Raw genomic sequence first — 21,401 nt, 5'->3', positions numbered from 1 at the left:
TGAAAGTGGGAGATTTTATACTCCTGTGTGGGAGGGGACTAGCAAGCAGGAGACCTCAGGAATTTCACCATTTAAGTGGAAGTGTCCTGCTCAAAATGGGAGGGTTTGCAGGTATGGGTATGCATGATCAATTTTCCCTTTATGTACATTACATTGATAGTTGCCCTTGGATAGATAAGATATGTGGGGTACATTGGAACTTTGTTCCTTTATATGGATGAGGAGAGATGGTCACTGTTTTTAGCTTGATATGCAAAAAATTATACATTGTAACTATACAATATTCTTAACTTCTCGAAACATGTATTAGATATACCCAGAAATAAATATTTGTTTGCCTCAGACTTACAGAGTGTGGCCATAAGTATTCATCACTTGAGATTTTTTGCTATATATTGTATATAAAACTACATTTTTTCAAAAAAATATTTTGGGTTCATATTTTGTTTGATTTTAAGCAACTTGGTACCAAAAAAAGCAGAATTGTCACAGGTGTATTTGTTTATTTGGTTATATTTTTTTTGTGGATCATTTTCATTTTTCACAAGATAAACACAAATATATTTTTCTGTTCAGAAATTTGCTATATATTCAACCAAATTAAATTATAAAAATTTATTGTATGTGTTTGTACATCAAGAGAAGACAAAAACACCTGAAGACAAAACTATTACCAAATAAACAAACATACTTTAGACTAGTCTACGTCTTTTAAGGCCTTGTTAATAAAAATCCAACCAAAAATGCCCTCAAAATATTTTTTTGAAAAAATGTGTTTTTATATGAAATATAAAGCAAAAAAATGCAGGTGACAAATACTTTTGACCAGGTACTGTAAGTAACTCTATGATTATTTACAGGTTGGATCCAGAATGACAGGGTTGTTAGCTGACCCAGTCACAGGCATGATTTGTTTCATCAAAAAGGTAAATTAATACTAAATTGACGAGTTAAGGGATCACAAATTTTGTTTATAAGCCTTTCATAACGAATGCATAAGTCAAGAGTGTTGTTGGTTTGTTGTATGTCACAATTGTTTAAGCCTGTGACTTTTGTCTGAAAAGTGAATCAGCGAATCCTACATTCCGTCGTCATAGGAGGTGTCCACAAATATTCACACTTTTTTTTTTTTTTTTTTTTTTTTTTTTTATATAAAGTTTTTGAAATTTTAACATCTTTCTTAAACTATCCTTGATTTCCACCAACTTTGCCAGAAGCTTGTTTATCATCATAATATAGTATCCAGAAGTAAATTTTGTAAAAAAAATATCCTGTTTACAGAGCTCCAGATAAGAATTCTCAAATTGGGTTTTTTACCCACCATTTTCTTATATAATTGGGTGATAAAGTTTTTTAATTGCATTATCAATTCCAATTCACCCCTCATGTTAATATCAAATTGGGTTTTTCACCACCAAACTCCTGAATGTATTGGGTTTTTTCATCAACACAATATTGAATATTTAGGCAATATCAACCCCAGATTTTTTTCCATCTTAAATATGTTTCTTTCTTTGTTTAGCTGTTTTATTTGGTTTAGGGTTAGGGTTAGGGTTATTTGCTAGCTGTTTTATTTGGTTTATTCACTGAGGAGCAATTGTAGGTTTTATTTGTGTCCCGTTCCAAACCTTCTGCCAGTTTTATATTTTCTTACACTCACACCACATCTTCCTATATCTATGTGTATTCACAGGCACTCGTCTTACACCTTTATATAATAAATTCTGAGACCAGTGCCTGTGTGTGTATTCATTAATTAACCGTAAAATGAAAGAAAAAAAATACTACATAAACTCTAATTATACTTGAATGATTTTGGTTTATTCAATTTATATAAATCTGGGTTTAGTTGTCTTTTATTAGAACTTTTGGTTTCTCATGCTTTATCATGTCATAATTGATTTGGCCTTTCACTTTTTCCAACTGATTTCGTTTTTGACGAAACCCAGTGTTTATTAGCAATGTTCTCGTTAGAAGGTACGCACACACGCCCGTGCTTTCGATGGACGCTTCCTAAAACACTGGCTGAGTCTTGTTATCATATCTTTCCCTCAGCTTTTCAAAAGAAGCAGAAAACATGCTTCTATTTAATATTTTTACCGGACATTCACTTTCGTTTTAATTCAATGTATGTTATGATAAATCTCGAGCCATGCAAACAAAATATGACTAAATGACACACGCTAATTGGATAAACGCAGAGAAGACCGAAATGTTTTCAAAAACACATGTACCTATTGAGCAAAGGGAAAACTCCAACAGGGACCCATTTCAGCTACTTGATGCAGGGATCTATTTTTAGAACGAAAGGAGATTTCCAATTATAAATATTATAAGATAAGGGTAAATAACGCAAACAGTAGCCAATTAAAGGGTTGAGAACTCATGGTTTGGGCAAATAATTGGGTTTTCCTTTGAAATAATTGGGTTATAGAACCCTGCAATGGGCAATTGCATTGGGTATTTTATTATTTTTATTGCGTGATCACGCAAATACGCAGCTTATCTGGAGCTTTGTGTTTATCCGTATTTTACTTACAAATGGACTTAGTTTTTCTGCCAGTTAACATAACATTCACTCTGGTTAAATTTTTAAAATTTTTAATAACTTTCTAAACTAACCAAGATTTGTACCAAACTTGGACAGAAGCTTGTTTATGATCAAATGCATCTTGGAGAAAATTTTGTAAAAAAATATTAACTGTTTTTACGTATATTACTTATAAATGGACGTTTCTCATTTTTATATAGTTTAGACCGTTGGTTTCCCCGTTTGGATGGTTTTACACTAGTATCTTTTTTGGGGCCCTTTATAACTTGCTGTCCAGTGTGAGCCAAGGCTCCATGTTGAAGGCCGTACCTTGACCTATAATTGTTTACTTTTATAAATTGTTACTTGGATGGAGAGTTGTCTCATTGGCACTCATACCACATCTTCCTATATATAATTAGTTTTTTTTTTATATAATTACCAGTTAACATTTCATACAGTCTTACAGTTAAATGATATACCGTTGTCCATCCGGTTGTCCGTCCGTCGTCAACATGTCGGACATTAACTCAAAAACACTGTAACAAATTTGCATAAAACTTTAGGGAATTGTTTATGTCTGTTGACGTAAGCTCCCTTTCGTTTTTTTTTATAAATTTTAGATTTTAATTTCTGAGTTGTGGAGTTTATTAAATTCAAAAACCAACCTGGATTTTTACCAAACTTGGACAGAAGCTTCTTACAATCAAAAGATAGTATTTAGATGAAATTTTTTAATAATATTTCCCCCATTTTTGTTGAGCCTGTGACTAACAGCAAAAGTAGGTGAGACTGGGTTCCTAGGAACCCTTACAAATATTTTTTCTTTGATTTTATGTTAAATGGAAATACGTGAAAAGGTCAGTTTCTCATATTCTATTTGCAGTAATTATATTAATGTTTGTGAATATATGATATATATTTGTTATATGGAATGATTGTTAGGTGAACATGACTGTCTCGCAGGTATAATCTGACTTTGACATCATTTTCATGTTTTATTGATCAACTTTCTGTAGTTTGTAGTTCTCAGATACCATAACTATATGTGAATATATACTGTAAATTCTGAAATTATTGTGATGACTTTACAAATACGAATAATAGGACTGCAATTACGGTGATGATTGACATTTTTGAGAAATCTGTCCAAAAGTTTTGCATGTTTTGGAAAATTGCTCCCCAAATATTTATTTTTTTACTATTTTTTCCAGTATTGCCATTGTTTCAAAAACTATAAGAGATAAGTTAAAAGTGAAGTTGAAAAAATGATCAGCACAAAAAGTATGGAGAAAAATCTAACCATTCATTTTGGAGTTATTGACCCTAAAATATAAAAAAAAAACATCTTCCATTTTTAAGCAGTTTGTAGGCTGTTATAATGAAAACTGTAGGAATGAAGTTTTAAGTGTAAATTGCAAAAGTGACTTTATTATTCGTGTCAGATCAGAATATTACATTAATTAAATTCAATATCTGATCAGTATGATCTGAGATTATACTGTGGTCGGGCAGGTGGGAGGCACCCAAATGTTGTCTGTGTATTAACACATGAACCGTTCAACCAAAGCTTTTCAAATTTTAATATGTTGTTACTGATGACAAAATGGAGGTTAAATTTGATATTGACGATTTTTACTTTCACGGTTCAGGAGTTATGGTTCTTGTGATATTGAAAAATGCCAGGACACAAATAAATGTTCATAAATCCGGTTTGGTGTGGCTCTGACAGCCTCTTGTTGAAGTGTAAAATGACTTGTTTCAAGTTGAATTTATTTCTTTGATTTCAGGGTGGAATAAGTTATGTGAGGCAATGTGACAGGACAGAAGAACTATTCCTTGGTAGTGGTCAGTGGTTAGAACAGGAAGAAAATGACTTGCAAGGTAGGTTATGTTTATTTCCTTGTTTGTATCAATGACATCTGAATTCAGCTTGCAGATCATCAGTTAAATCTCAGTAGGTAGAAGTCATTAAAGTTGAATGGATGTGTTTGGTCAGATAAGACGTTTGACTACTGAAGGATGGCTCAATGAGGAACTTCTTTTGATGCCAGAAACCAATTCAGTAGTACAGTCTACATTTTAGTCTTGAAGTAAACATCGGGTCAGCATGCACTCCAAAATCCATTATGGTTGGGAGAGTGTTATGCTGTATGATGTCCGAAGACCTACACCAGTAGTGTTAGATAAGAAATGGACTGCCATGCATTTCACTGTCTCACGATATTTTCATGGTTCAGTGACTACTTGAAAAAAGAATATGTTTGAATGTTAATCACTCACTTATTATGAGTAACCGTATAACTATATTTGGTATGTGCATACCTTGCAAGCTTCAGGTCCTCATGCCCCGTCAAATAGTTTTCACATGACCTCTACCTCATTTCATGGATCAGTGAACAAAGCTAAGTTTAAGTCCATATCTCAGATACTATAAGGTCTAGTATATTTGGTGTATGGAAGGATGATTGTAAGGTGTACATGTCCAACTAGCAGGTGTCATATGACCTTGACCTCATTTTCATGGTTCAGTGGTTATAGTTAATTTTTTATATCCGTGCTTTAAAAAGATGGGGTATACTGTTTTACCTCTGTCTGACCATACCTCTGTCCATCCAAAAGTCCATAGTTGGTTTATGTTCTCTAACTTTATATTGCCTCAAGCAAATGTTAAGAAACTATACACAATGCTTATTATGACAAAATACTGTTTTTTGGGGGGTGGCACTTTTATTGTTCAAGAGTTATTACAATTAGAAAAATTGCTGAATTTTTTGTTTTCGTTCTACAAACTTAAGTTTGCCTCAACCAAATGTTATGAATCTTATACACAATTGTTATTACCACAAAACTCAGATCAAGTACAAACTTGGTAGCGTGACTATTACTGTTTTTCAGTTATGTCCCTTGGTAACTTTATATAATAGACCTGTGTCCCATGGACACATTCCCCATTTCTTTCCCTATCCATTTAAATTGATACCCACAAAAATAGATGACTCCACAATATATCATTCTAATTTGTATTAACCACCTTGCATCCTTAACCCATTTGCACATCTTCTTTTCCACATTTAGCCCATTGCCTAGCATATCTTTGACTGAATCCATCAGTATTTTGAAGTTGTGAGAGATATTGCCCTTAGATTGTAATATTTACAATTATTTGCCTATTCTCTTGGAACTAAATATAATAAATGGATAGAAACTTTTAAAACAAAAATAATCAAGTACAAGTTCTGCAGATGTCATAAGGGTTGAAATGTAAAGTGTTATTGCCATTTAGAGTTTATTTTTTACCGATAAATGGCCATTGTTACAGGTGACACATCTATATTGATGACTTCCAAAAATTAGAAAATTCAAAATGCACCTGTTTTTACTTCTTTAGATCTGTCCCTAAAGGATGATATACGAACATTATCTGAGTGTCTACAGCTAGTTGATGGAAAGTTAACAGAAGATATAACTGCTCAATTTGAATGTCAGATTTCTCTTAAAGAAGATGTGAAGAATCTTGCAGAACAGATTGTAGATGAAATGTTCTTTAATACAAGGTAAAATAATACTCCAAATTGACAATTTTCATACAGAAATTAATTACTGAAGTACATTAAGTTTGGTTCTTAGAAACTGTGTGCAGTATGTCAACTATATTTAAAGCATATTTGGTGTCTGGAATTATTGTAATGGTAGTGAACATGTATTTCACGTTTGGTTTATTTCACATTCACCTCATTTTCTTGGATCATAACTTTATGTAATATTTGCGGTATAGCTTTATATTTAGGTCTATCAACATAAAATCAATGGTCTTTACAGAAAATGTTACATTTCAGTGTGTGCATTCTTGTATGTTCATTCTTGTTGAAATGTTTTTTTTAGTCTGATAGACAATTCAACAGCGGCTGATTCACTGGCTTACCTTCTACAAAATATGGATGACATACAACTGGCATTGAAAACAGTTTTACAGTCACTAGACATACAACAGAGAGGAGCAGGAGAACAAGACTTTGTGATGGACACTTCAGGTATTATATTAGTGAACCAAGGTAGAGACAGTCCTTCAGGTAGTTTGTCAATAATTGGGTTAGGACAGGCATTTCAACACTTATTTAGACCTTTATGGGGTTAATGATGGGAGGAGCCAGACAATGCAGTTAATACTAGGTTTTTCTTTCTTCAGATTTCTTTTCTAAGTAACTTACAGCAAAATCTGTCTGGCTATCCTGGCAAGGTTCTGAACAGTCATCTACATCAATTTTTGGCTGGGTTTCACAAGGAAATGATGTACCTATTTTCTGATATCACTTCTCAAAATGCTCTGAAACTTTACAAAATGATTGCACAATTGTGTGTGATGCATCTGTTATTTTGAGCCATTACAGAAACTATTTTATGTTGGCTATGTGAGTTATTACCCTCACTCACTTGGCATATATCTGTCTACTTCTTCACACAGGTGGCAACTGTTAAATATTTTGCTGTGAATCCCATTTCTTCCCTTTCCGCCGCGATATATGCAAAAACTGTTCCAAAACGGAAAGCTGCTTTCTTATCATGCTGGAAAATTAATGACAGAATTCCTAAAACCAGTAATTAAGTTTATTTTTAACTGAATTCCAGTTGGACAACTATGTTTTCAATATGAAATCAAGATTTGACATATTCCTTCTTTTCTAAGCATGTGTTCTTATCCCTCTTTTAAATATTCTTTGATTATTAGTCCCCTACTTAGTCCCCTACCGACAAAGTCGAAGGGGACTTTAGGTTTGCACTCTGTCTGTCTGTCTGTCTGTCCATCTGTCATTCTGGCAAATCAGTTTTCCAGACTTTTTTTCTTCATGCTTGAAAGATATTGATTTGATATTTGGTGTATTGTTTTATCATAGAAACAGCCATAGTGTCAAAAAGTAAGCAGGTCACACGAAGTTGAAATTAAAGGGATACAATTTTGGTAGGAAATGTACTAAAATCGGTTTAATTGTCAAGTCTTGTAATATTTCTGGTGGCAATAATTCAAATATTATAAAGTTATCACACAAAATTGTTACCAGACTCGAATATAAATAAGAAGATGTAGAATTACCTAATAAGGCTTTATTAGTATATGAATGGTACATTTCAATTTTATTTTAGTAGTATAAAAATTGGTTGTGCTCATAAAATTTCAAATGGGCCCCTGAAAAACATTTTAAGGGCCCAACAGTTAAAGTTAGTCCCTATCTACATAAAACTTTTTCGAAGATCCTCTCTGAAATAACTATACTGAGTGCCAATGAAAACGCAACACTTTTGTTTTTCAAAAAAGTCTGATAATTTTTATTTATTTTATATTAGAACTTTGTAAAGTTGGTTGAAAATGACTTTAAAGACAATTGTCGACAACTTTAGGGTTGGGTGATTTTTGGAACAAATGCAAAGTAAGGGTTATTTTGAACGGACATAAACCGAGTTCACCGCTTTTCAACATACGCACCATTTTCACAATTTTGTCATTTAAAGCTTGGCTAATGTCATGAATTTTCCCGCCCTTATTGTAAGGAAACTGCAATAAACATCTGAGTAAATGCCAGGACTTTCTGACAACCAGCGACATGCAGTTTCGGGCATGATCCAATGAAGCCTTTCACAGCATACAATAACCCAAATCATCCACAAATTCAACAAAAATGGATCAGTTAATGATAAGCCACATCCCGGGGTTCAAAAAGCAAGAAACGCTCAGCAAAACCGATACATTTGGTCTTTAACATATCCGATAAGGACTCTGATGGATGTCCAAAGGTCACGTGAGTTCAATGGTGGTCACGGTAGATCCTATGGAGCAATTTCAGTAAAGCACCATTTGCGCAGAAATTCAACGGTTAAAGAGGACCACAGTCGACATCTAAACGGCTGTCTGGTGTACACATCGAATTCTGTAGACAAAAATCATTCATTATGTACCAAAAATCATCAGTGGTGGTTACATAGACGTTTGGCACCAGCCTTGGCCAAAAGTCGTGCGTTTCGCCAGATTTAGGTCCGATAGAGCAAATTTTGCATCAGATTTGACATGGTTTAGACGATGAAAACCACCACCAATATCATAAAGTCAGCTTGAGTTTGCTTTACAGGACAAGTGGAATAACATTCCTCGAGATCACATTAAACGTCCGGGATGATCAATTCCACGGCGCTGTCGAGATTGCGCTGCACAACGGGGTTGTAACATATTTAGTTAGGACTGTGATTTGATGATTCGACATTGGATGTTTCGTTTATCTATTGCGCCCGAAAGATGACAATGCAACATTTTTGTTTGATATCGATCTATTGTTAGAATTGTTAATTTTCAAGAACAATTCAGTTTGAAAGATTATGATTTCTAATATAAATTTTATTTTTGAAAAACCAAGTGTTGCGTTTTCATTGGCACTCAGTATATATCATTGGATGATAACACCATTCACAACACTAGATCTATGGACACATTCTTGTTTTTAACTAATTTTCTTTTCCGACATTTACTTTTTTCAAAGATCTTCTTTTAAACTAATTAATGAATTTCAATTAAACTTAGAAAGAATGATGTTTAGGGTATATTGTACAAGGATCTAGAAACAGGGGCCAAAAAGAAGCATTTTTCTAGTATCCAGACAATAACTTGTGTTTAAGTGTATGGATCTCACTGAAATTGTACTACAAGGTTTCATACTACAAAGGAAAGGCTGGGATTGAGTTTGGGGGTAATTGCACCAAGGGGGATTCAAAAAAGTTGGAGGAGGGACAATTTTTTTTCAATTTTTTTTTAGGAGTTCATATTTTTCAAAATTTTTCAAATCTGAAATTTTTGAAAAATTTCAAGAAGAAATCTTCAATTGCACAGTATTGTGCAATAGATTTGTAAGATCTTTGACCACATTTATTTTGTGTCAGAAACCTATATTATGTAAAAAAAAATTGACCACAATCCAAATTCAGACAGTATCACGCTTGAATATTCTGTCCAAATTTGCCCTAGTTCAAGGTTAACATCTGCTGTAGTATCAGGCTGCGCTCAGCGAAGCATTTTATTTATTTTTGAAAGTGTTTGAATATTGATGATTATAGTTGCACTTGTTTAATAATTTAGCGCGAAATCATTTTGAATTTACGATTTAGTGTCTAATCTGCGGTGAGAATTTCAAGCATGTATATTACATGGTAAACAAAGCATGTGTGTTAGTAGTAAAAACATAGTTTTTTCTATGTAAAATAAATCTAGTTTTAATTTAATTCTAAATCAGAATTGACAATTGTCTTAGCTGAAAAGTAAATAAATAATGAAGACAGTTATGGAATTTTAATATTAGTTCTGAGCTTGTGATCAATAGCTAGGTGTGAATTAAAAACACAGGTAAAGAGATTAGCAATCATTAGCCAATATTTCCCTGAGTCATTAAAATAGTTTTTAGGAGGGCCCTCTGAATGATAACACTGTACTTAAGTGTCAGTTTTATTATAGGAAAGGGATAACAAAACAAAAACAAGTTCAAAATGGCAATTTAGAAACTGGATCTCAACAAAATGTCGAAAATTATTTCTGTTCAAAAATAAAATTTGTCCTAAATCCACCACTTTCCCATTTGAACCAGAATGAGCAGATGGCTCATTATAGGTGTTATTGCCATTTAATGAATGCCAGATATATGGATTACTATTTGCAAGCAAAGTTTCTGTCTATCAAATGTCCATTTTCCTTGGCCTTCTTTTTATGGTTCAGTGATCCGGACTGCTTAAAAAAAAGTGTATAGTTTTTTGTCAAGTGAATTTCTCACTTGAATATGAGAATAACTATATTTGGTATATGGGTTTCTTGCATGGTCTTCATGTCTCTCAGATAGGATTCACCTGACCTCATTCCTTGGACCAGTGATAGGATTCACCTGACCTCATTCCTTGGACCAGTGATAGGATTCACCTGACCTCATTCCTTGGACTAGTGATAGGATTCACCTGACCTCATTCCTTGGACCAGTGATAGGATTCACCTGAACTCATTCCTTGGACCAGTGATAGGATTCACCTGACCTCATTCCTTGGACCAGTGATAGGATTCACCTGACTTCATTCCTTGGACCAGTGATAGGATTCACCTGACCTCATTCCTTGGACCAGTGATAGGATTCACCTGACTTCATTCCTTGGACCAGTGATAGGATTCACCTGACCTCATTCCTTGGACCAGTGATAGGATTCACCTGACCTCAACCTCATTCGTTGGACCAGTGATAGGATTCACCTGACCTCATTCCTTGGACCAGTGATAGGATTCACCTGACCTCAACCTCATTCGTTGGACCAGTGATAGGATTCACCTGACCTCATTCCTTGGACCAGCATAGATGCCAACTATTACGATTTTTCCGTAGTTTTTCCGATTTTGCGATATAAACTACGCTATTACAGTCAAAGTCGAATAGTTACGGATTCCCAATCATCAACGTTCAATTTTGTAAAACGCGGATTTTTATCATTACTTTTCTGTCCGGGTCCAGTATTTAGGAAACGCCAATCTAATGCTTCCGGTTTCTCTGGAGTTATCAACCTATTGTTGGGTAACTAATTGACTTCCGAAGAGTCAAACTTGCATTTTATTAAGTAGCTTTTTCCCTTTCTCTACTTCTCCTTGACAAAACAAAAATGTTTGAGTCGAGAACATCTGAATAATTAATGAATGGAATACATACTACAGACAACATGTTAAATGACAAATTTTAGTGTACATCACTTTGCAACCACTCGTCAGTAATTTTGATTGGTAAATGCACGTTTATAAATGATTACTGAAAACTTTTCAAAAATACGGAAAATTTGATAGTTGAAGTGTTGTTAAAGGTATTCTTGTTAAACTATCATTACAATCAAATTGAACAAGGAATTGTATACTATACAAATTCTCAACTATCATTACAATCAAATTGAACAAGGAATTGTATACTATACAAATTCTCAACTATCATTACAATCAAATTGAACAAGGAATTTTATACTATACAAATTCTCAACTATCATTACAATCAAATTGAACAAGGAATTGTATACTATACAAATTCTCAACTATCATTACAATCAAATTGAACAAGGAATTGTATACTATACAAATTCTCAACTATCATTACAATCAAATTGAACAAGGAATTGTATACAAATTCTCAACAGGAACAATGAAGAACATTGATAAAAATGTCATCAGTTTTAAAGCCCAAACTCCAGCGGAAAATGTTAAAATATCCAGTTGTGACAGAATAAAATTAGAATAAGAATTTTATTAGTTTAAAATCCAAACAATAGGATTGTTACGAAATAAACAAACAAACAAAAAACATGAACAAACAGACAGACAGACATATAAATGACAAAACCATAGACATTAAACAATACAAACATTTAGCATTGAAAAAGAAATAAAGATTATTATTATTAATTATAATACTATTTTTGACAGCATAAAAAATTGTCATTTCAAATATTCTGATTTTATATAACATTATAATTTAAGTCACATACAGTTCATATATTGATAATAATAATAATAATAATAATAATGATAATATTAAATTCTTTATTTAAAGAGGATAAACTCAGTTAGTTACAATAAACTAATCTTCCCTGAGGCCCTCACATACATATTTCAATACAATCAAAAACAGATCTTTTCACATAGTTAATTTGGCAGCAGTCCTTTTGCGCCAATTACTGTTTTTCAGGGGTATCATTTGCCCCAAATTTTGTTTTCCAAATTAATCATTTGCGCCAATATTTGGAACTCATTTGCGCCAATTTACCTGTACACATATCTATCATATATATTAATGATTAATATATTTATTCTTATTTTTGGTTTAAAAAGTATCATATGTTCGGAGATATTTCACCATGAAGATGAGCATCTGGAGAGAAATGAATCAAAATGCATTAGACAGTCAATGTACAGTGAGAGAATAAAACTATTGCTTTGCTGAATATTTTGATACCAATAGAGAAGAAAAAAGAAACTTTTACTGATTAGGTTTTAGCCATATGCATATGTTGGTGAAACAGTGCTTTGTTCCCACATGTGTATGGGCTTAATTACTATGAGGAATTATTATGAACCTTTAATGTTTGTGTTTTTGGACAATAAGTGAAGTTATCATCTTCTACATACATTAAATCGGGAAGTACCCATGCAGCAGTAGTATGAAGAAGATATGTTTCAGAAAAGGAAACATTTGCCGTGTAAACTGCCGGTTCCAAGTCCGAATAAAGGAGTAGGGAAGTCATTTTTCTTCTAATTGGCGCAATTATATGTTTTATTTTTGGCGCAAATGATACCATGTAATTTAAAAACATGTGGCGCAAACGTAGCATTGGAGAAAAAAGTTGTGGCGCAAAAGGACGCATTTTTGGCGCAAACGGATCTCTCCCGTTAACTTACAGTCATTTATTGTTATTAACATAAGATATAGTGGTGTTTTAGATGAACATGTAGTGAAAAAATCAAATGAAAATAAAAAATATACAAATGTAGAAAACATTTCTTATCAAGATTGTGTAAGGCACTTCTTGATACTTTGCCTATATTATAACTGTTTTCTCATTATACAACTCTAGGCCAAATATTACCATACTTAGACATCATTGGTGCCCAGTAAATGTTTGGCTGATATCATGAAACTTAAGAAGCTATGTTAAAAGTGACAAAATTGATAAACATGACACTGGTAACCTCCGTTGTGCCTCTTTTATTTATCATGTCTCAGGAATACTGAGCTTTTCATACTGTTTTAAATGTTTTCTTCATGATGATGACTTAAACTATTTGTTTGTATATTTATGTTGGTGTAATCAGAATATTTTCTTAGTAATTTGTATCTTATTTTTCTAGATATCAATGCCAACCAGAAACTTTCATGTGAGAGACTGTTTATAAGTTCTACTGGTGTTGAAATCTTGTCTAAATCACTCCAACAGATATCAGCCATTCGACTCATCGTGGTCAGAGATTTACTTATTCTAATGGTTGCAGCACTAAGGCTTGAAAATAAGGTAATTAAAAACCCTTCAAACAGGAAAACCAACAATCATCTATATAAAATAAATGAGAAACAAGAAATACCTATAAACCACATCAACAAATGACAACTACTGTACATCAGGGTCCTGACTTATGAACCACATCAACAAATGACAACTACTGTACATCAGGGTCCTGACTTATGAACCACATTAACAAATAACAATTACTGTACATCAGGGTCCTGACTTATGAACCACATCAACAAATGACAACTACTGTACATCAGGGTCCTGACTTATGAACCACATCAACAAATGACAACTTCTGTACATCAGGGTCCTGACTTATGAACCACATCAACAAATGACAACAACTGTACATCAGGGTCCTGACTTATGAACCACATTAACAAATAACAATTACTGTACATCAGGGTCCTGACTTATGAACCACATCAACAAATGACAACTACTGTACATCAGGGTCCTGACTTATGAACCACATCAACAAATGACAACAACTGTACATCAGGGTCCTGACTTATGAACCACATCAACAAATGACAACTACTGTACATCAGGGTCATGACTTATGAACCACATCAACAAATGACAACAACTGTACATCAGGGTCCTGACTTATGAACCACATCAACAAATGACAACAACTGTACATCAGGGTCCTGACTTATGAACCACATCAACAAATGACAACAACTGTACATCAGGGTCCTGACTTATGAACCACTGAACCACATCAACAAATGACAACTACTGTACATCAGGGTCCTGACTTATGAACCACATTAACAAATAACAACAACTGTACATCAGGGTCCTGACTTATGAACCACATCAACAAATGACAACAACTGTACATCAGGGTCCTGATTTATGAACCAAATCAACAAATAACAACTTCTGTACATCAGGGTCCTGACTTATGAACCACAACAACAAATAACAACAACTGTACATCAGGGTCCTGACTTATGAACCACATCAACAAATAACAAATAACAACTACTGTACATCAGGGACTTATGAACCACATCAACAAATGACAACAACTGTACATCAGGGTCCTGATTTATGAACCAAATCAACAAATAACAACTTCTGTACATCAGGGTCCTGACTTATGAACCACATCAACAAATAACAACTACTGTACATCAGGGTCCTGACTTATGAACCACATCAACAAATGACAACAAGTGTACATCAGGGTCCTGACTTATGAACCACATCAACAAATGACAACAACTGTACATCAGGGTCCTGACTTATGAACCACATCAACAAATGACAACAACTGTACATCAGAGTCCTGAATTATGAACCACATCAACAAATGACAACTACTGTACATCAGGGTCCTGACTTATGAACCACATCAACAAATGACAACAACTGTACATCAGGGTCCTGACTTATGAACCACATCAACAAATGACAACAACTGTACATCAGGGTCCTGACTTATGAACCAAAACGGGGGGCCAAAACGGGGTCGAAATAAGCATTTTTTTTAGTTTCTAGATAATAACTTGTGGAATGGTATATGAATCTCTCTGAAATTATACCACAAGTTTCCATACCTCAAAGGGATGGTTAGGATTGGCTTTGGGGGGTTATGGCTTTGAAGGAATAAGGGGCAAAAAGGGGGAAAACAAGGGTTTCTTGGTGAGTAGACAATTACTTAAGACAATTTAAAAGCAGTGTTAGAGAGGTAATCCAAGCACAAAATTGTTTGGATTACCTCCCTTTCACTACTTTTGAATTATGTTTAAAGAAATGTTGCATTGTCTGAGGTAATTAGCTGTCAATTTATTTTTAGAAGTTACTATTAAGTGCTGATTAAGGAATATTGATTTTGCCATGATAATGTACGTCATTTTCCATTTTAAGACTTTTATGATATATTTAAATGGGTAATTATGGTTGCAAACTCCATTGGAAATTTGAATTCGAGATTATGACCATATCTTGACGAAAAGATAAGTTTGTTACAGGAAAAAGGGGAGGGGTGAAAAAAAATTATGGGAGGTATTTTTTCTCATTTCAGAAACTAAAAGGAATTTTCTTAAATTATTTTTATTTATTTTTTTGGCAAGAAAAGGGGGGTCAATACATAACGGCAAATTAAAGTATATTGTACAATATTTTTTTTATTTCAGTCTGGTCTTACACAAGCAAGTGCATCTGAAATTGATGATGAATTGATACCAAATACATGTGTCCTTATTAAAGCCTACATGACATTGAAATGGACAACAGAAACAATGGCAACCAGTGCACAAACAAGTTCCATGTAAGTTTTCAAAGATATTGATATAGTGCTCTCAAATTGTTATTACCTTATGATAAACAATGATACAGGAGTGAAGCCCTTTCATTTTTTTGCCAGAGGTGAGGTGAGAGTAAGTAACATCAGTTGTTCTAATGAACATGTCAAGCAGCCATTACTAAACAATTTCTTTGTATACATATACATTGTTTGATTTTATTCAACATGTGTCATTTACCTAACACTCATAATTCCTCTTGTAAAACCCTTGAATCTTGATCTTCAAACCTTCACCCTTAAATAGAGTACAATGAACAGATATACATGACAAAAAAGTCCCCTGCCTTTAAGTTCATTGTTTTAATTATCATGACAAGTTACAGATCAAGTTAGAATTTTTTCTGGTGTTATGATTTTAGGCAGATTTTTTGTCCTTTGACTTAGAAAATTCACTAAAATAATCAGTTTCGGCATGTTTTTTGGTCATAATTGATATTGATAATTGATATATAGGTTTATCATGACAAGTTACAGTTCAAGTTTGAATTTCAAGTCTGTCTGATGACTTTGTGCAGAGTTATGATCCTTGAACTTAGAAAATTCAGTCAAAAAAAGTGTTAATCTTTTTTTTCCGTTGTGCTTGAAGATATCTATGCTATTAAATCAGGAGACCTCATTTTGTGTGTCGCTTCTCTTCCTTTCACAATAAATGAATCATCATGAATTTGTGTCCTATAGGTACAATGCATAGTCGCATTTGTCATCCTTGCTTATTATTATTCTGTATGGGTTATTTTGGGAGGAAAACCGGAAAAAAGCCGTCTGGATATTGTTTCCGTGTTTGGACTGAATTTTAAGTCAGACTAGACTTCCGGTTTCCATTTTTCTGTATACTTTGAACATACATGTATATACTATGTCTATTTAAACATGTATTTGCTATCTGCTATCATTTTCAAGTTTACTATTCACAGCGGTCACAGAGTTTATTAAATAGAGAGGGTCTATATAATATATCAATGACCGCCGTTGGATCAACTAGTAAACTGAGAATTGATAGTAAAAAGCAAATACACCTTTATTTATAGTAATGAATGTTCATAATGATATATAATATACAGATAAACGCTATTATTATTCATTTGTTATTGAAATTAATAGAAAACAAAAAATGGGAATTTTGGAAAAAAAGGAGAAGCCGGGCTAGAAAAACAATTGACCTGTCCCAAAGTACCTATGACTTTTGATACCTTTATGAAATTCTCCAGTCATGAAATCTTTTACAAAAATTCATGAAGTCACTAAGTATATTAAATAGAGAGGGTCTATATAATATACCATTGACTGCCTTGGATTGATTAGTAAACTGAGAATTGATAGTAAAATGCAAAAACACTTTATTTATAGTAATGAATGTTCATAATATACATGTACTAAATGTATGTCCATATTGAAATAAATTAGAAAACAAAAAATGGGAATTTTGGGAAAAAAGGAGGAGGGGTAGAAAAACAATTTTCCGGTCCCCAAGTAACTATGATTTTTGAAACCTTTTCTGAAATTCTCCAGTCACGTTGACAGTCTGATGATTATGTGTAGAGTTATGGTCCTTGGACTTTGAAAGTTCACTTAAATAATTAGATTTTCACACTTTTTTTGGTTATGCTTATATTGACTTGATATTTGTAATATAGTTTACACCATGACAAGTTATAGATCAAGTTTGAATTTTGCTACAATACAATGAATTTTTAACCGGAAGGGGACTGACTATGTTTTGCAATGCAATACTCACAGAATGCTTGTTAAATAAAAAATAAACATTGCAGTGAGCATATGCTTGAAACTGCTTCTTGAATATAAAAGATGGATTTAAATGCATAGCTGTAACTTTGTCAATAGGTAAAATTTGTGGGTAATTTTGGTATCAAATGAAAGTTTAAGAACATGAGACCACTACTGTTGAAACCTTATTAAAAGCTCCATAGAAGAATTGGAAAGAATTTCTAAAACCAGCAAAAACAGAGAACATGCATTATAAAGGATGATTTTGTTTTAACAATTTTAGGGAGTTTAATGTGAGACAGTTGGCCTCCTTGGAAATAGGACCAGGATTAGGTGGTATTCAGTTCAAGGGAGGTAAGTACAGGTTTTTACTTCTTGAACTTGGTGGCTGTCATGTTCTAGTATTTTTAGCTGACTATGGGTTTGCATCATTCCCATTGTTGATGGCCATACAATGACCTTGTAGTTGCTAACTTCTACATGAATTGGTTTCTGATAATACTTGCCTCTTTGGCAATCATACCTGTGACATTGCTTATTATCCTCCTCAAGAAGTGTTGTAAAGGACATAGAAATACAAGGTGTCTTTTTGTCTGTCAGGTCTTTTTAATGATCTCACATGGACAATTACGCCAGAATGGACACATTATTTTGTAATACAGTTGACTCTTGTTATCTCGAGGTCAGCCGGACCAGAGAAATGTTTTGAGATAGTTTGATTCAAATGAAAAACGGACAACGATTTTCAGACAATTTCCTGAATAAAAAACACGATTTCAAAGAAGTATTTCTAAGTAAATATTGGACTGAATGCCCTAATTTTGAATTCTTTATACCTTTGAAATGTCTGCTATTCATCTATAATGCAATTGATTTGATAAAAATTATTAAAAGCTGCGGTTATTTGGTTTTAAATAGATGTGTAAAAACTGCGAATATGTGTCCCCCATTGACAAAACATCCGGAAATTTCAAACACCCTTTAATCTAACTTTTCAGATGATTTTCTTAAAACAAACCGGTTTTCAAGCTTAAGTATATTTTGCATTTGAAGTTATCTTCATATAGAAATATCAGTATACTTCAAAAACATTTAGACCTGAACATAAACTGTAGAAAACATGGAAAGATGTGGCGAAAATGAGCACCCCACTCTATAAGGTTTTTGAAATTGCAGAATTGAAGTAATAACATAAAGGATACTCATTTGATATGTATATTGATATAATAATGTAGCTGTCTGATGTCTCATTAATTCTTTAATTTTAACATGTGCATTACAATGCATTGTACTGTTGTTAGATTTCTTTTCAAACAAAATAATGCATGTTTGATGGTCATTGAAACCTCAAGTTCATAATAAACATATCTTAAGATCTTTGTTTTTAAGGCAACCAGAACATGACTATCACTGAGATGTTTTTGAAGGGAGAAGGAGGAAATCAAGTGAGGATAAAGCTTGCCAAAACTGGATGCATGGATGAGGACCCATGTGCTACATGGACCATAGCAGTGTTGGGACTTGCAAGATTTACAGCTGAATTATTGTATCCTTGATATATCTAATTGCATAGTTATTAAAGGAGGCATTTAGGTTTTTTATACATGCATAACTACTGCAGTTGAAGTTTATTTTGAAAGCTTAAGTTTATTTAACATTTGTCAAAATATTAAAAAGAAGCAATTTATGATGGTAGTCTCACATATAAAAAATCAGCTCAAAATCTGACGATACCAGATTTTGAGCTGATTTTTGATATGTGAGACTACCATCATGTTTGTGCTCACACATGTTATTGAAATTGCAGATTTTTCAACTTTTGAGACGGGGCCATTCGTGTTGCTTTGACACATCTAGTTTTAATTTCATTTAGTTTGGAAATATTTCTTAACTAATAAATGATCATGTGGCTATGTTTACACCTAAAAAGGCATGTGTGAAACTACCAGTAGTCTTTATAGAAGCACAGTTGAACTTTGCATAAAACAATTAATTATTTGATAAAATGTACATTTTTCAAGCATATCCTTAATATGTTTACTTCTACATATTAAATTAGGTATTTTAAAGTTTTTTTTCATTTCACAAAAAATCTTACTATTAGAAACCTGCATTGAAATGTCTTTCAAGTGTACAATTTTTGACAGATATTTATGAAATTTATATAAAATGTTTATATCAGCCAATATCTCAGACTAGTTTGAATATCATTTATTATGAAGTATAATATATCAATAAAGTTTTTGAAGAGTGCCAAACCTCTATTTTTTGGAAGTTATATCCTTTGAAATAAATGCCTACATTTTTTAGGGTATTTATTACAAGGATAAAAGATTTTTTTTTTAAGTTATTGTCCTAAGTTAGGGTCAATGGTGAAGCAGAACATAGGTCATCAGAGCTGAGGAAGGAAATAATTTTGAAAGCAATCACTAGGAAACTTTTATAGATTTCGATCCACTTTGTTTCAAAACTCAAATTACAGTAAAAAAAAATTGTTTGAAGTATTTATGATGGTTTAAACAGGTCTCATTGAAAAGTATCATGCATTGTTTAAACAGGGTCACAGATAGCTTCAACTGGATGAAAAAAGTAGTGTTATTTTAGAACTTACCCAGAATTACTGGAATAAGTAGCGATTAGGTGTATTAGATCAAACTTTGCCACAATCATTGGAATATTTTGAATAATATTTTATTACTGACAAAATAGATATTTCAGAGATTTTAATACCTTTTCACGGATTGAACCAAAAAGAGGTTGGCATCTATGAATGCAACACAGGTTCTTTAGAGTCTTGAGTATAAAACATATCCTATTTTATTTTTGTTGTAAACTCTGCACAACTGCCAAAATCATTTGGAATTTCCTTAATTACATTTCCAGATGGCCAATGAATGAAAGTTTTTTATTTCCAGAATATCTAATGGAATGTTGTCAGTATCTACCCCTTCAGCAATATGTTAATCAGCTTAGCGAGTTTTGTGATGTGAACGAGTCGTCCCTCAAATTCATGCTAGGAATGGCTTATTTGCATTTTGAGTAGGTTTTCATGTAGAATAAGTGAAAAAATCTGAGACATAGTTTTGTAACTTCTGTATAGTCAGTTAAAGGGATGAAAACCAGTGTAGCTTGTGTATGATCAGTTAAAGGGGTGAAAACCAGTGTAGCTTGTGTATGATCAGTTAAAGAGGTGAAAACCAGTGTAGCTTGTGTATGGTCAGTTAAAAGGATGAAAACCGGTGTCGCTTGTGTATGGTCAGTGAAAGGGATGAAAACCAGTGTAGCTTGTGTATGGTCAGTTAAAGGGATGAAAACCAGTGTAGCTTGTGTATGGTCAGTGAAAGGGATGAAAACAAGTGTAGCTTGTGTATGGTCAGTGAAAGGGATGAAAACCAGTGTAGCTTGTGTATGGTCAGAAAAGGGATGAAAACCAGTGTAGCTTGTGTATGGTCAGTTAAAGGGATGAAAACCAGTGTAGCTTGTGTATGGTCAGTGAAAGGGATGAAAACAAGTGTAGCTTGTGTATGGTCAGTGAAAGGGATGAAAACCAGTGTAGCTTGTGTATGGTCAGTGAAAGGGATGAAAACCAGTGTAGCCTGTGTATGGTCAGTTAAAGGGATGAAACCCAGTGTAGCTTGTGTATGATCAGTTAAAGGGGTGAAAACCAGTGTAGCTTGTGTATGGTCAGTTAAAGGGATGAAAACTGGTGTAGCTTGTGTATGGTCAGTTAAAGGGATAAAAACAGGTGTAGCTTGTGTATGGTCAGTT

General features: G+C 33.3%; 1 protein-coding gene across 1 annotated transcript in view; it reads left to right on the top strand.

Annotated features, from left to right (window-relative positions):
• LOC139482321 (nuclear pore complex protein Nup160-like) overlaps positions 1–21,401 on the top strand; it is a 145,545-nt gene that overhangs the window by 64,905 nt on the left and 59,239 nt on the right. The window contains exons 14-22 of the mRNA XM_071266141.1: positions 861–926; positions 4,321–4,414; positions 5,922–6,087; positions 6,416–6,564; positions 13,428–13,588; positions 15,739–15,872; positions 17,917–17,987; positions 19,023–19,179; positions 20,517–20,672. Of these exons, the coding sequence (XP_071122242.1) occupies positions 861–926; positions 4,321–4,414; positions 5,922–6,087; positions 6,416–6,564; positions 13,428–13,588; positions 15,739–15,872; positions 17,917–17,987; positions 19,023–19,179; positions 20,517–20,672 (1,154 nt within the window). The remainder of the gene's footprint in view (positions 1–860; positions 927–4,320; positions 4,415–5,921; positions 6,088–6,415; positions 6,565–13,427; positions 13,589–15,738; positions 15,873–17,916; positions 17,988–19,022; positions 19,180–20,516; positions 20,673–21,401) is intronic.

This window comes from Mytilus edulis, chromosome 7, assembly GCF_963676685.1.
Source record: "Mytilus edulis chromosome 7, xbMytEdul2.2, whole genome shotgun sequence".
NCBI classification, from domain to species: domain Eukaryota; kingdom Metazoa; phylum Mollusca; class Bivalvia; order Mytilida; family Mytilidae; genus Mytilus; species Mytilus edulis.
The sequence above is the reverse complement of the archived record's forward strand: the minus strand, read 5'-3'. Positions and strand labels throughout refer to the sequence as shown.